We start from the raw sequence: 16,977 nt of genomic DNA on the forward strand, positions 1-16,977 counted from the left end.
TTGTATTTGTACAAAGCTTCTCCAATCGCCATTCATTGTGTAAATACAGTACTGTTGGAAGTATAAGTGATGAAGCCCACTGAGGCATTAAAAATTCAATAATACCTTTTTAAAATACTAAATAAAACCTTTTTATGCCCTTGCATATTTAACTTGTGAAGTACGTTTATTCATACTTCTTCCTCCCCATTAGAATTGAGATTTTCAAGGGCTAGAGTCTTGCCTTTCCTCATTTCCCGTAACTGTTTGTACTTTAATCTGACAATAAGAAGAGGCTAGTGACTGTTGCTGTTTTCCTTTTATGACCTCAAGTCATAGGATAGTACATGATAAGCTTCCTAATAAGAAAAATATGATTGAGGGACTGCATCCAGATGATTTGAGTGATTGTTCTTATTCATCAAATAGCTTGCCTAGGTAATCTTTAGCTCTCAGAAATACCTCCCTTGGGTGGCAGTTTATAATTCTAATGGTATGTTTACCACTAGGCATTTATCCTTCCTTTTAAATATTAAACTAATCTTGGACTAGTCTATCTGGAAAAGACTTGAGAGGTTTAGGCAAAATAAACTTAAGACAAAAGCCTAGACAGAATTTTGCCAGAAAAACTGGAAATAGGGATTATAAAATGCAGCCAGTGACTTCATTTAATCCAGCACATCTGTTGCATATGACCCAAGGGATAAGTAAAAAATTTCCAGAAGGAAGTATGAGGACTTATTTGTTTTTGTTTGTACAGAAGGAATTCATACCCAGTGATTCAGAAGAAAATTGAAAATTGAGCTTATTCTGTTGGAACCTTCTGAGATCTTTAAAGGAAAGACAATTCAAACATATATCTACTGTCCATGTTCATAATAGATAAAATCGGTAGTGACTGATTACTTTTTAGGAACTATGTTTTCATCTAAATGATCTGTCACTTTTTTTAGGAATTACATTGCTTTGCTCCATCAGTAGATCTTTCCAAGCACCCTTTTGAAGAGGTGGGGGATGGGGGGGCGAAGGTCAGCTGGAAGCAGGTAAAATACCTTCTCTCCTAATACATTCTGATTCTGACTGGGTAGAAAATAGTCTCATAACTTGGGCTTCATACAGAATAATGAAAAAGGAAGACCTAGAGATTTTCATATCATAGTTTTTCATAAGTACCTCAGTAGAGAATTAAGCAAATTTTTGAGAATCAAAGGAATTGGGATTCGTCAATAAGCAAAATAAAAAGGGTACTTTCGCTTTGGAGCTCATATTCTAGTTCAGGAGCCAACAAACTTTTTCTGTAAAAAAATATATATATATATAATATATATATATATTATATATATATATAGTAAATACAGTTGACCCTTGAACAGAGCAGGCTTGGAGGGGGGAAGGGGTGCCAACCCTCTGTGCAGTCAAAAACCCACATATAACTTATAGTTGGCCCTCCGTATCCACAGCTCCTCTGTATCCCTCCATATCCATGGATTCAACCAACAGAGGATCGTGTAGAACTGTGGTATTTACTATTGAAAAAAATCCTAGTGTAAGTGGATCCATGTAGTTCAAACCCGTGTTGTTCAAGGGTCAGCTAACTTTGCATGTGGCCATGTTTCTCGAAAACTTTATTTACAGTAACAGTGAGGTGTTACTATGGGCCATAGTTTTTCAACCCCTATTCTAGTAGGTGGAAACAATAAGTAAATTAGAGTATGTTAGGTGGTAAGTGCTTTAGGAAAAAGAAAAATAGAGCAGAGTAATCAAATAGGGAGTATGATGAAGTAGAAGTTGACAGGGTGGGCCTCACTGAGGTCAAGAAAAAGAGGAGGAACCAGCAAAGGAGACTGAAAAGTTAGTGACTGGAAAGAAAACCAAGAGATGGTGATGTCCTGGAGATGCAATGATTATTGGGAAGAAGAAGGGAACATCTATCAGATGTTGGTGGTAGGCCAAATAAGTGGAAGGCTGAGATTAGACCATTGGATTTAGCTATGTGTGGGTTGTTAGTGACCTTGATGAGCAGTTTTGGTGGAGTGGATTTAAGAGAGAATTGGAGAGAGAGAGTGAAAACAGAAAAATCTTCTGAGTGATTTTGTTGTAAAGGGAGCAAAGAAATGGAGCAGTGGGAAAAGAAGGATCAAGAGAAGGGGTTTCTTTTTTTTTTTTAAGATAGACTAAATAATGACATGTTTGATGAAAATAATCCAATAAAGGGTAGGGGGAAATGATGTAGGAGGGTAGAAGTGAATTGCTAGACCTGTGTCTTTGAGTTGGTGACGGAATGGGATCTGGTGTATTAAGTGGGGATTGACTTCAGATAGGTGTGATGTTGGTAGGTGGAAACGTGCTGTAAAGAGTCTGTAGTTGTTGTTTTGTGGCTTCAATTTTCTGATTAAAGAACTATCGATAGAGAATATGAAAGCTTAAGTTTTGAGGTTTTATATATACCTATTGGCTTTAACTTTTAGTACCAGCATTTCAGGGATCTTTGGTGACTTAGTAAAATGCTTCTTACTATGCCTTCTGAGAGGGTTATAAACTTAAACCTGCAAATTTGTGTATTTTAAGGATTAAACCCTACATTATGAGATTAAATAATGATACGTGTAATGTGTGGCACAGCACCTGCTATCATGTAGAACGTAGAGTCAGTATACATTGAACTAGGCTTACTTTAGCGATATCTTTGGTCCCAAAAGATGCCTTGTCATAGTTTTAAATGTTATGTAAGTTAGATTTTGACAATAATAAGTTTATATGCTAAATTTAAATCATAGGTCCCTTTGACACCTCTCCTAATGTTCTTCCTTCTTCACAGTATGGTCTGTCTTTATACAGCGACTAGTAACATTACTGGCTCCAGCAATCAGGGGGAACTATTGATCAGGGCTCCACAGATGGATGCTTGTTCTTTTAATGATTTTATCAACATATTGCTATTTGAATTTCTTTGTACAATGAAAATAAGTTGGTTTTGTATACAGCATCCTCCTATAGATTGTAAGCCCCCAGAGGTAGGTAATACCTCTTATACATTTCTAAGAAAATGTCCTAAGTAATAGTTTGTACATAGAGGGCATTCAACAAATATGATGATTACTAACCAAGTCAAGGTTGCATGTTCCTTTATTTCAACTTAGATATTCAATTCTTTATTTAGGCCTTGCTCTAATTCAGGTCTAAGACTTTTCCACTATTTTGGAAAATTCTGGAGCTAAATTATATCGGGCTTAATTGCAATTATTTTAATTCCTCCTAGTATAGTTATTCCAAATAACTACCAGAGGAGGTAATAACCAAATTTTACTTTGTAAGCACATAATGATAGAAGCATAATTGGCATATACAGCTGTTGGAATGCCATAAAAACTGGCATGATCATTAAAAGTAGCTTGTTAGAGAATAGTACTCAACTAAATATAGTATATTGGATATCAAAGTAAGATAGGTTGACTTTGTGTAACTACAAAAAAATAGCCTAGGTTACCTTCACACACTATCAAGGAAGTAATAAGTGAAGTCAAAGAAGTGATAGTCTTACCAAGTACTATAGAAACTAATTGTGGCCAGGAACTGTTTGTGAAGAGCAAGTTGAAATGGCCATGGCATTCTGCAGTAGCCAGTGTCATTAAGAGAAGTAAGAGAACTATTTTCCTTTATAAGAAGCAGCTGTGTTAAGGCTTTACTCTTAGGTTTACTGATAAAGATAAAAATTTGAAGAGGCTATTTCCTAGGATTTAGGAAGTAAAACTCAGCTATTCATGCAAATGACTGAGAAATTCTAAATCTGTTCAAATCTAGGTTCCCATTACATTTATAAGTTATTTCTAAAGCATCAGGGCATCCAACTTCATAAAAATATTTTAGATCTGGTCTTTTTTTTTTTTAATCTGTCTTGTGTTGAAACTTTGTTTTCTTTATATTATAGGTCCAGTTGTTTACGTCTTGGATCTTGCAGATAGACTGATCTCAAAAGCCTGTCCATTTGCTGCAGCAGGAATAATGGTTGGCTCTATCTATTGGACAGCTGTGACTTATGGAGCAGTGACAGTGATGCAGGTTCACTATTTTATTCTATTTGATGATGTTACTTTTGATATGAAGATCAAACAGATTAAACAGATTTTTGTTAGGAGTTTTTAAAATTATTATTTGAACAAGTGATAACATTCTCATGGCTTAAAAATAAGAAAATATATAAAAGCTCTCTAGGGGGAAGTCTTCTTACTCCTGTCCTTCATTTGCCCAGGTTCCCCTCTGCTCAGGTAGCCAGATATATTCTTCCAGACTTTGTTTGTGCATATGCAAGATAAAATAAATATGTTCTCCCACACACATTATAGTTATCCCCCCAAAAGGAAACGTATTAGAGCTGAACCCCCCTTTTTCCAAAAACAATGAATCTTAGAGATCTTTTCACAGAGTATGGAGAAATCTGCATAGCATTCTTTGTATAGAATTTCAACAGTTTACTAACCAGTCTCTTATTGATTAGACAGTTAGTTACTTCTAGTTTTTTGCTATTACAAAACAATGCTACATTTAGTAACTGTTGATGAAAATTAGAATGACTTAAATTTCAAGATTTAGTCCCAGGCCCTTGACTCTTCTCTCTGTATACCTCTTCTTTGAAGATTTCCAGCCATCTTAACTGTGCGTTTTGATGTCTTTCACCCTAATCTTTTCCCAAAATCAGTCCTATAAGAACAGCATGGCCCTTCTCCTTAAATGACCTCTTATGACTTCACACTCAATATTATTGAAATCAAACTTGTCTTTTCCTCAGTTTGAAACCTAAATTTATTCTGTTATCATTTCTTTATATCTTTGATTCCTACAATTATTTTCCCATCTACTCGATATATAGCCTACATTCTGAGGATTACCATTAACTCTTTCTACTTCATAGCGCTATATCCAGTCCGCTAAGTCCAATCAATTTCCATCTAGATATGTCTTAACATCTGTGGCTTCCTTTCCACAATCTTTAATACTTGACTTATTGTCTTTCTCCCATCATACCTGGATGGCTAAAGGAGCCTCTTGATTGTTTTCTTTAACTTCATTCTTTTCTGTTGATCCATCCTTCCAAATGAATCTTCCTAAAATAATACCTTTCAACATTTTACTTCAAAGCTTAACGTCTCCTCTAACTTAAGTGATCATTTTCAAAAGCAGCACCTAGATTGGTTAAATGTTTCTTTTTTTTTTTTAATAAATTTATTTATATATTTGGCTGTGTTGGGTCTTTGTTGCTGCACGCAGGCTTTCTCTAGTTGCGATGAGCGGAGGGCTACTCTTCGTTGTGGTGCGCCGGCTTCTCATAGCAGTGGCTTCTCTTGTTGCTGAGCACGGGCTCTAGGCTCACGGGCTTCAGTAGTTGTGGCATATGGGCTCAGTGGTTGTGGCTCGTGGGCTCTGTAGTTGTGGCTCGCGGGCTCTAGAGCACAGGCTCGGTAGTTGTGGCGCACGGGCTTAGTTGCTCCACGGCATGTGGGATCCTCGCAGACCAGGGCTCAAACCTGTGTCTCCTGCGTTGGCAGGCGGATTCTTAACCACTGCACCACCAGGGAAGCCCGGTTAAATGTTTCATAACTAACTCAGTAATAGTTAACACACTTTGGTTTGTAGATGATATAACTTGCTTTTCTTTAATATAAATTAAAGAGTACATGAAAGAAAAAGGGATCGAAGGGATTATATGTAATATTCTAGAAGTTGCACATAACCTGTCTAATCATGGTGAGACAGAATATTGCAATGCTTCTTTATAAAATGTTGATGACACCCCAGAAATCTGGATGTAGTCACTGGAATGAATCACAAATCATTTGTCATAGGATAGTGGATAAAGGTTGAGAATCACTGACTTGAAAAAGATTCCATTTCCTTAACCTGGTTTGTTATGCAGTGTTCTCCACAATCTTAACTTCATTCTACTTTGAGGCCTATGGGGCTGTCTCCTCCAACCCATCCTTATGTTGTTTAGTTTTTTTACCTCTGTCCTTTGGCTTATGTCACCCTCCCTGCCTAATACCTGTCCTTTCAGGCCTTTCTCTCCGAATTTAAACCCTCCTTCCAGGCTTAGTTCAGCCACTTTCCCTCCATGAAAGTTATCAGGCAACTCCTGCCCAGTGTGATTTCTTCTTCCTCTGCATTCATGACATTTTTATTCCTCAAATGGCAGCCAATCCTGTGTTGACCAAGTGCTATTTCTTATATAGATTACCTAAGTTATTTAACTTTTGCTGTATTCAGGCCTTACTCCTCCTATTGGCAGGTAATTTCCTTGAGAAAGTAGAGACTATCTTATACGTAGGTGTCCCCTGTATAGCATATACACAGATGTTAACTTTAAAAGGCTTTCATAAATAGTGATTTTTTTAATATGACCAATTCTATCAGGTAGTAACAGGTTTGTTTAACTGACTATATGTTCTGTAATAATTTGTTAAGCCCCAGTAATGAGTATTAGTATATCATTAGATCCAGGAAGTTCAGGACCATTCACTAGGACTGACAAAGACCTGAAAACTTAGAGATTATACATTGTTTAATGTACAACTACATTATACAAAAGTATGTTTTTGCAGATGGGGAAACTAAGGCCCTTTGAGATTAAGTGATTTCTCTTTAAGACCTAATTGACCATAAGAAATAGGATGCCTCTTTTTGAAAAGATATTAGGCTAGCACAGTCTTAAAAGAATTCTCGTAATTAATGAGACACTTCAACAACAGGAGCCAATTAAGGAAAGACTACATTAACAGTATTTTAATTCAGTAAAAGTGAAAGATCATTTGAAGTTATGAAAAAAATAAGTCTTGAGCTGACCCTTGAAGAGAATGATTTGGATTGGCAGAGAGGAGGAAATGATATGAGCAAGGAGACAAAAATAAACATGTTAATGGTGACAGTAAAGAAGGTTAATGGTGACAGAAAAGAACTAAAATGATGATAATGCATATATACATTATGTGTTACCATTTAGATATAACCTTCACATGTACTGTCTCACTTGAAAAGATTTTTTTTTTTAGCCCAGAAATGGGAGCGATTAGCTGTGACAGTAGATAGCTCCTGTTGTGTGATTTAAGAGTATTCGGAAGACTTTTATCTTTCTGAATATTTGATAGCAGTCGTGCCCCCTACTCCATCAGCAGAATTTAGGATTTTCTTTTTCACACTTAACTTTTTTTTCCTTTTGTTCTCTGACTACTCTGAAGTTCACGTAAATCAGATTAAGGAATCAGATCACTGTTTTTTCCCATTTATTTCTTCATGAACCAGTCTTAGGTTCAATCCCTTTTCGTTGTAAAGAACTTGAATGGTCCCTTTGATTTAAATTTCTGTTGAAAAGACAACGTGATAGTTAACTTTTTCTTCCCCTAGCACCTGGCTGAACACCTTTCAAGCACTGATGCGTATAATTCTTGCAACAATCTTGTGACATAGATACTATCAATTATTCCTAGTTTACAGGTTCAGAGAGCTTACATGTCCAATACCAGTACCACCTTCCAGCAAGGAAGAAGCATTAGGACTCCTGTCCCTAATCTAGGGCTCCTGAAATAATAGCTGGTCCCAGAGGCAGCTGGAGCATTGTATCCAGGAACAGTGGAACACTGACACCCGGCCCAGCTCTGCTTCTGCCTCTGCTGTAAAGCAGCCCCCACACGCATTGTCCCTTCTTAATTGTGTTGCATCTAATTACCCTGAATTCTAAGGAAACCTTTTAGTTCATTGCTGTTCCATCCTCCCATTTAAAAGTAGGGTTCTATAGGCAGTGCTTTAAAAGATCAAAACTTAATTAAAACTAACTCTTAGCATTTTAGCATTGATGAACCGCAGGCCTAGCTGACTATGGAGATTTAGCTTTTAGCTCTTAAGCAGAAAAACAAACAAACCTTTCTCTAAACCTGCAGTTCCATAGGCCTTGATTTTGTACATGGATAAAAAATTCTTAGAGAAGGGCTTCCCTGGTGGCGCAGTGGTTGAGAGTCCACCTGCCGATGCAGGGGACACGGGTTCGCGCCCCGGTCCGGGAAGATCCCACATGCCGCGGAGCAGCTGGGCCCGTGAGCCATGGCTGCTGAGCCTGCGCATCCGGAGCCTGTGCTCCGCAACAGGAGAGGCCATAACAGTGAGAGGCCTGCATACCACAAAAAAAAAAAATCTTAGAGAAGACATTCTATAGTTCCTGAATCTAACCTCAGAATTTAAGTCTTGAAAGTTATCTCTTTTTCAGTCTTAGGGCATAACATCAGAATGTACATGATCTTACACAAGATTTGCTGGTTTTATATTGACCAAAGTTAAATCAGACCCATTGATTAATTCAGCTTTCATTTATTACCCTTGAGTCTGACTGTAGCAGTACGTAGTATGACACTACAGGTGTTACACTGTCCTAGTTCCTTAACATTATATTTGCACACTTGTTTGATTTGATTGCCTCTTACCTCCAAAAGACGTCTATTTAGCTCACCTTTTAATTCCCAGCACCTAGGCCTGTGTCTGGCACGTAATCATTATTCAGTTGAATGAATGCATGCAGGTATGCATGTAATGGTCAGCCTCAGCTTAAGCACAAAGCATGACTCTTGATCACAGGTGGGGAAAATGGGCTTTTGCTCACTGTTTGCCCTATTTTCTTTTTTATTTCCTCATTCTTAGACACCTGGTTGGAAAGTTTTTACTGCTACCCATGAGGAATAAATTTTCCCTTACTATAGTCCATACCTGAATATTCACTTTGCTTTATATATATATATATTTTTTTTTTTTTCTGTACATGGGCCTCTCACTGTTGTGGCCTCTCCCATTGCGGAGCACAGGCTCCGGACGCGCAGGCTCAGTGGCCATGGCTCACGGGCCCAGCCCCTCCACAGCATGTGGGATCTTCCCGGACCAGGGCACGAACCCATGTCCCCGGCATTGGCAGGCGGACTCAACCACTGCGCCACCAGGGAAGCCCTGCTTTATATTTTTAAACCCTAAATTCTAAAAAGAAAACATAACCCAACAAAGGAATTTTTCAAATTTCTGAATTTATTTGCTAACACTTTGGGAGTATTTAAATCACATTTAGTTATAACTTTAAAGTGATCATAATATTGAAAATAATAAAATGATACAAAAAAATAGAGTGTCATGTGACAAGCATTATAGGTAAAGACAGTTTCTGGGCTAATCCACTTTTGCCACCAGGGTGGAATATGTGTTTATGAAATATGGTGAACCAGACTATTTCACTTTAGGGCAGCTCAAAACAACCACCCTTTACATGCAAGATATGAGGTTGTTAATTTCTACCTGGAAACACAGAAGAATATCAGATACTGATACCATGGGTTTTGACCATTTGGAAGAGGCTAGTCCTCTGTTCTTTAATGTTACGTCTTGGTTAGATAAATTAATCATGCACAAAAGTCTGGGCTATATCCTTAGCTGAAATTTTAAAAGCACCCATTTTGGTCCTCTCCACATGCTTTTTCTTTTTTTTTTTTTTTTTGTGGTTGGCCACGCCACACAGCATGGCATGTGGGCTCTTAGTTCCCCGACCAGGGATTGAACCCGTGCCCCCTGTGTTGGAAGTGCAGAGTTTAACCACTGGACTGCCAGGGAAGTCCCTCCACATAATTTTATAAACTATTTCTACCTGGATCAAGTCTGTTGTCTAGAATTTGAATTTGCCGTGACCATTGTCAGCTTCCTTATTTCACATCTCCTTGAAGTCCACCTAAAAAAATCTGCTATAATAGCTGACGTAAAGGGCATCTCATTTTTGAAAAAAAATCCTGTTTACTTTTTCATGAGTTTGCTTTCCTGAGTAGATATTGTCCCTGGAGCTTTTAGTCTTCCCTACCTTCTTTTCTCCCTTCCCTTCCTTTCTTTTCCCTCGTCCCTCTCAGAGATATAGACAAAGGCAAAGACATAAATTGTCTATATCAACAATCCTTTCTTCATAGTTTAATCCTCAAGTGTGTACAGAAAAACTATATAGAAACCTTTATAGTAGTCTCCTCATATCAAGCTGTGATACCTGGATGGGCTAAAACCCCAAGATTCTGAAATAGTCTCCACTGTCATAACTGCCAAGAATAATCCCTCAGAGAAATATATTTAATTTGCCAGCATTTGAGACTTTTGGCTAAAGGGAGGTCATTTGAGACCTGTGAAAGAATTTTTAGGGAAATTTTCTAGTTAAAAGTAAGATGCTCACCAACAAAGTGGCCATGTTGAGAGACATGTAAGACCAAGATTGATCAGCAAGTGAATTTTTGCCAGGAGGGGAAGTATGGAGATTCACAAATGCAAATTAATCATGTCCTTCTTGCCCTCTCAGATCTAAACCAATTGAGAAATACCCAGATGAGAGGGGAAGGATTGTTTTAGCTTTATTACCCCATAGATAGGCACCCTTGGGTTCCTGGATTAGAAAAAGTGACTGGAACCTGTAACCAGAACTGGACTTCCTATTGCATTCCCTCAAATATAGACCTTGGAATTGCATTTTAGGAGAGTTAAGTCTGTAGAGCAGGCATTTAGCCAGCCAGAGAAATCACACGCAATCCCAGACACCACTGAGCAGGGAGAAAGCCAAAGAGAAATGAGATTTCAGACCATCTCCTGAAGGCCGGTCCTGCCTCTTGGCTGGCTGTGCTTACCTCCTAGTAGGAAGAGCAGGAAAACAGTTGCTCTTCTCGAAGACACATGAGACCTAAAATTATAGCCCAATCTAACCAAATTAAATAGAGGAATGGAAGCAAGAACCAGAAGTCCTCTCCCCTCTATTGAAATGTAATCAATTAAAGCTTTTATTCCAATGTAATATGAAACAGCTTGGGAGCTTTTCTTTTTCCCCTTGAATGAGAGACATTTCTTATAAATAAATCAGGATTGATAGCTTTCCAGCTTATTTTTAAAACTTTCTGTATTCTTTTGAAATTTAGCATTTCCTCTAAAATGAATTGCACTCAAGCATGGAACCCTTCATTAGATAAGGAAATGATTGGAGCAAATGCTATCTGTTTCACAGGTTGTAGGCCATAAAGAAGGTCTGGATGTTATGGAGAGAGCTGATCCTTTATTCCTTTTAATTGGACTTCCTACTATTCCTGTCATGCTGATATTAGGCAAGATGATTCGCTGGGAGGACTATGTGCTTAGACTATGGCGCAAATACTCAAATAAACTACAAATTTTGAACAGTATATTTCCAGGTAAGGCCCTGAATTGTGGTGGTAATGAACATACCAAATTAATCTTGTGGACGAATCCTAGCATGCAAAGATATTTTAGATATTCTGATTTATTAGCACTAATACCCCACATTTTTTTCTTTAGGGATTGGTTGTCCTGTTCCTCGAATTCCAGCCGAGGCTAATCCTTTAGCAGATCATGTCTCTGCAACCCGAATTTTGTGTGGAGCCCTTGTTTTTCCTACTATTGCAACAATAGTTGGTAAACTAATGTTCAGTAGTGTTAACTCTAATTTACAAAGGACAATCTTGGTAAGGTGGCTTTAATATTACTTTTTTCAAGTGACTATGCAAAAGAGAAAGAACTGTATATTTGTTTAAAAAAAAAAGAATGGGACTATATAAATATTTATACTACGGCTCCTGTGCCTTAAGTCTCTATTTGATCCCCGCTGTCATCCAATAGCAATAAAAAGACGAGGATCCACTGCAGTAGTTCTGGTCTTCTGGAACTATGCTTTGGGAGTTCTCTCCTGGGATATGCGTGAATCATTACTCCCAAAAGATAGTGTTGAAAAGTTTCTGCTCTAGGGTCAGACTGCCCAGGTCAAATCCTATCACAGACATTGCCTTTCTGAGAAACCTAAATAAAATTTCTTGATTTCTCTATGCTTGTAGAATGGAGATAGTAATGGTAGCTACCTCAGGATTATTGTGAGGGTTAAATCAGATAATTCATTTGAAGTGCTAGCACATAGTAAGCCCTTATGTTGTTTGATGTCATTATTATTGTTCCCACTTCTCCCCTCTGGTAGCAGCCTGCATATAATGCCTGGGCATTCTCTCTACTATATGAGAATGGATTTAGAGCTAAGTGGAAGGAAGATTACTCAGAGAGGATAAAGGCTTTCTGACCTCTAATAGTCTATTCCTATCTTACCCCCTAGTAAAAAAAAAAAAAGAGAGAACTATTTCATTTGCGGTCATCTGAATTAGCAACAATGCTTGTGTCTTTTGTGATTTAAGTAAAATGATTTTTATTATGTTCTTCTAAATCTGCATTATAAAAAGCTAATTTTTCTCTTTTTTTAGGGTGGAATTGCTTTTGTTGCCATTAAAGGAGCATTCAAGGTTTACTTCAAACAGCAGCAATATTTACGTCAGGCACACCGCAAAATTCTAAATTATCCAGAGCAAGAAGAAGCATAAAACTGTGACTTCTCATTGTTCTGCAGTCCTCTCATTCTTATGAGTCTGTTGTGTTGTTTTGATTCCATCATTAATGCACAGTAGTGGAGACTTGCGATAAGCTGCTGCTCTCATATTTTTAAGAAGTAAAATAAAGCACTTAGGGAAGGGGAAACCCTCTCAGTAATCACGGAACCTAAGGATGTGATTTGTTTTCATTGTTTTGTATGTACTTCTTTTATGGCAGTCATCTGAACCATTATCTTAGCATGGTGAACCTGAGTTTTGTTCATATTTTCTTCAGACAGAAATGTAAAGATCAAACTGTGCAAATATTTAAAAATGCACATGCTGTTTTATTCAGAGGCCTCTTTTGTACATGTTCATGTTCAGTGTTTTCTTAGAATCAGCAATTCAATGAAGGTACTATGAGGATTTTTCTCACTGGCATAATTTGATTACAAGCTAAACAGGAGTATATGTTAATATGAGGAAATGTAAATTAGTTATACATAATTAACAAACCAAAAATGTACGTAAACATTCAAATGATTATCTGAACAAATGCAATTTTGCTGTGTTTTTCTTAACCCATGTGATATCCTCCAAAACGTGTAGGGTAAAATTTCACAGGGCTTCCAGATCACTTTTTCACTATTAAATTTTATTTATATAATGTTGACATCTCATAGTTCATATTGTAATTTTGACTTATGCAGTCTTAATTACTGTGTGTGTGTGTGTGTGTGTGTGTGTGTGTGTGTGTGTGTGTGTGTGTGAGAGAGAGAGAGAGAGAGAGAGAGAGAGAGAGAGAGAGCGCGGCGCGCGCGAGAGAGAGAGAGAGAGAGAGAGAGAGAGAGAGAGAGAGAGAGAGAGAGAGAGAGAGAGAAAGGCAGAGACAGAGACAGCGACATCAGGTCCTTCCATCACCGGAGTAAGGTTTTTAAATTCGTGTTTCTAGAAATTAGAACTGCCAGTTTATAGTAGTTTGAGCACAGAGAACGATTTGCAAAAAATAAAGTTATTTTCCTCTCCTTTCTCATCGATTCAGTTATTCAGGTGTTTGTTGATCACCTCCTACTTCCCCAGGCACTATGCAAAGTGTTGTGGGGATACAGTGGTGAACAAGACAGACTTGGTTCCTGCTTTTATGTAGTTTACAGTCTAGTTTCAACAGGTAGAAAACCAGCAGTGAGTAAACCAAGGTGAGGCCTTGAGCTCTTTGTTTTTATACCAGTCAGTGAGGAAATAATTATGAAAACAAGTCTTGAGTAAATATTAAGGTCATTGTTTTTGTCAAATTATAAGAAAAAAAACCAATACTAATATTTTTAAATTTAAATTGCTTGTCATACTGAGGAGGCTAGCACCTTAATAGTCACTGTTTAACTAGTTTTATATTCATTTTTCAAAAGCAATTATTTATTTTAAGCTCTTCAGTAGTGACCCTTTTAATGTTCAGCGATCTGGTCTTGGAGTGATTTTCATCAATTAGTATTAAGTTTTTTAAAGATAGTTCCAAAAACCCTATTTATTTTCTTGTTCACAGCATCTAATGCATGGCAATATGAATGTTCCCCCTTACTGATAAGTGGCCACTTCTCTTTAGGATTGTAGCAAGTATAGATTGAGCTATGTTAGATTACAGTAGTATATGTTAACTTCAGTAATTTAAGACTGGTACCTTTCTATAGTATGAATGTCTTAATTTTGAGTTATAACATGAAATTTATGTGAATGGCTATTGAACATTCAAAGTTGTAATTACTTGGTGAGGAAGGGAATATTTGACTGACAGCCTTATATTAAGATCACTGCTACAGTTCTGAAGGGGAGATATAAAACTATGATTATATATAAAAATAACAGATTATATAGCTGTGCTTATACAATATATTGGCTTTCTTAAATTTTCAATATGAAAAGACATACTGGATATTTCCTGCATAATTTTGTTATGTAGAACAGCTTTTAGCAGCCTTTACTTAAGTTACACAAGCACACAGTTCCCCATTTATTACTTTATGCCCAAAATGGGGGAATGACTGCTTGGATTTGTTTGGCATCAGGGCTTGTGAGGGCCAGAGAAACAACTCTAATCCTTTAGGGGCAGGGAGAAGGAGTTTTGAGGGCTGTGGGGAGGGAACTGCAAGTGCCTGGGGACCAGAGTAGCCTCAGCCCTGGAATTGAACACATTTAAATCTAAAGAGCCTTAGCTCAAGAAGTACCAGGTACCAGCCTCTTCAGAAAGTGTCCTGCACCACCCTGAATCAACAAAAGCATGGGCTGACTAAAGTTGGGTGGACCTAGGTTCAGATCCTAATTCTGCTTTTAATAACTATGTATGACTTTCATCAAGTGACACCTTGCTCTCAGCTACAGTTTTCTTCATCTCTGAAATACAAATAATACTTAGAAGACTGTTTCTAGGATTAACTGAGAAATGAAAGAAACAGAGAGAGGCACTTTAGCTAAGCTCAAAATAGCCTCTACAGAGCAGTAGTGTCTTAATTGCTGAACACTAGGAAAAGGGAACGAGGCAGTAAACGAGAAACATTAGGGGACAGATTAAGACTTTTGGGATGGGCAGGTATATTTGTGTTTTCCAGTTTACTTTCACGTTTCCTTACTGTGTTATTTCTATAATGTTTTAAACCTCTTTTATAAAATTCAATGACAACTAGTAGAATTCTCTTCTTTGCAGAATTTAACTTATCTCCAAAGTGGCAGAAAATATTGTTCATCATTAAATGATTATCAAATGACTGTGAAGAATATAAAATTAAACTGAGTGACTTAATTAGTCACTGCCTTGCTAACTGTGCTGTAATTTTTTTAAACGTCTTGTTTTTAACATAGCAGACTATCTCAACACTGGCTGGATTAGGTTAAATAAAGAATTTTTATGTCCTCTAGGTGTACTTTGTCTGTTGAACAACTTCCAAAACATAATTTGTTTATTCTGTACCTACTTAATTCTTTTTAAATCATAGTAATCGAGATACTAGTGAGATTTTCTCTTAGTACAAGTAATCTGAATTTTTTAAGAACTGTAAAGAAATTTGTCTTAATTTCATAAGCAGGCAAACCTAAATTCCAAGTATGTTCTAATTTTTAAAATGAATCCCCCCTCACCTACCCTCAGCCACTTGGACTATGATTAGACGAGATCTGTGGGTGGTCTTATGCCACAGGTATCAAAGTATACTCAGGTGGGTTGGGAACACAGAAAAAGTTGCTTCCTCCAAGATCCTAAGAACTTTAGTTTCGGAAGCAGATTAGAATCTTCCAGAATGAGTACATCAAATAAAGGCCTTTCCATCCATGGGGATAGTATTGTATCTAAATCATTTCACTGTCACCGTCTGAGACTAGCAGAGAAACAGCCATAGAGTCAGTCCTGGATGCATATTCTAGCTGATGTTTAATGGTTGTAGGGCAAGTTACTTTACCTTTCAGATAGACCCTCAACTTCCTTATCAATAAGATGAAGATTATAAAACCAAACCCCTGGGTTATTGTGCAGATTAAGTGAGATAACATGCTGGGACAGTTTGATATACAGAGAAACTAAATATATCTGTGCCAACTTGGAGGTTTGTTTGCCCATAACCTTTCTTTGGTCCCCTGGGATCTCAAGTTTGCTGCTTCTCTGCTACCTGCCACCCACGCACCCTCTAATGGGTATAGTGATGAAATGTTTAATTGCCTTCCTGGAACAAAGATCCTGAGCAAAGGGAAAAGAAGAAGGATTTGCAGCTCAGTGTAGAAGACTTGGACAAGTAACAGAGGCTCGGCTGTTCTGGTCAAGCCCATGTGGATTTATCGTACTGCTAACAGCTTGCCAAGGTTACTGTAGGCCAACAACGTATCCTACTTTACCAGATGTTTGTTGAGCACCTGTATGAGCCAAGCACTGTGCTAATAAATCCTTTGGTAGATGGGAAATAAACCTGCTTTGAGATGTTTAGAGTCTTCAAAGTACACAACAGATCTTAGTCTTATTATGATATTACCCCCCCAAGAATGTAAGATCCATAAGGGTGTGGGGGGGCGGTGTTTTACTTTTGTTTACTACTCTACTCCACAAATTAGCAGCGTTCATGGGCTGCTGTTGAATACTTTGAAATCTTAGAAGATGTGCCCTCCTTAAATACAGACTGTCTCTAGTTTAAAATTAGCAAGAAACAATCTGTAACAGGAACTGAGAGGTAATACGTTCATGACCTTTTAATAATTCACATCGAACAACGTATTCTTGGGTATCAGTGTATTTACCAATTCAGATAATTGTACACCAAAATTAAGACACATAAAGTACACGATTGGGACTTACCTGGTGGTCTAGTGGTTAAGACTCCGCACTCCCAATGCAGGGGTCCGGGTTCGGTCCCTGGTCAGGGAACTAGATCCCACGTGCCGCATCTAAAAAAAGATCCCACATGCCACAGGGAAGATCTTGCACGAGGCAATGAAGATCCCTTGTGCTGTAACTAAGACCCGGCGCAGCCAAATTAATTAAAAGTGCACAATCTTTAAGTATAAATCTTGATACATTTTTGCCTTGCAGTGTCACTCCAGTGCCCTCTGTTGTTCCAAAGGAAAA

The 16,977-nt window shown here is 37.7% G+C and overlaps 1 protein-coding gene across 1 annotated transcript in view; it reads left to right on the plus strand.

The window, feature by feature from the left end:
• MARCHF5 (membrane associated ring-CH-type finger 5) overlaps positions 1-13,183 on the plus strand; it is a 52,905-nt gene extending 39,722 nt beyond the window's left edge. Inside the window, exons 3-6 of the mRNA XM_060126854.1 lie at positions 3,908-4,038; positions 11,021-11,204; positions 11,329-11,495; positions 12,276-13,183. Coding sequence (XP_059982837.1) covers positions 3,908-4,038; positions 11,021-11,204; positions 11,329-11,495; positions 12,276-12,392 — 599 coding nt within the window. The 3' untranslated portion in view covers positions 12,393-13,183. The remainder of the gene's footprint in view (positions 1-3,907; positions 4,039-11,020; positions 11,205-11,328; positions 11,496-12,275) is intronic.
• The last annotated feature ends 3,794 nt before the right edge of the window (positions 13,184-16,977 follow it).

This window comes from Lagenorhynchus albirostris, chromosome 16, assembly GCF_949774975.1.
Source record: "Lagenorhynchus albirostris chromosome 16, mLagAlb1.1, whole genome shotgun sequence".
NCBI lineage: Eukaryota > Metazoa > Chordata > Mammalia > Artiodactyla > Delphinidae > Lagenorhynchus > Lagenorhynchus albirostris.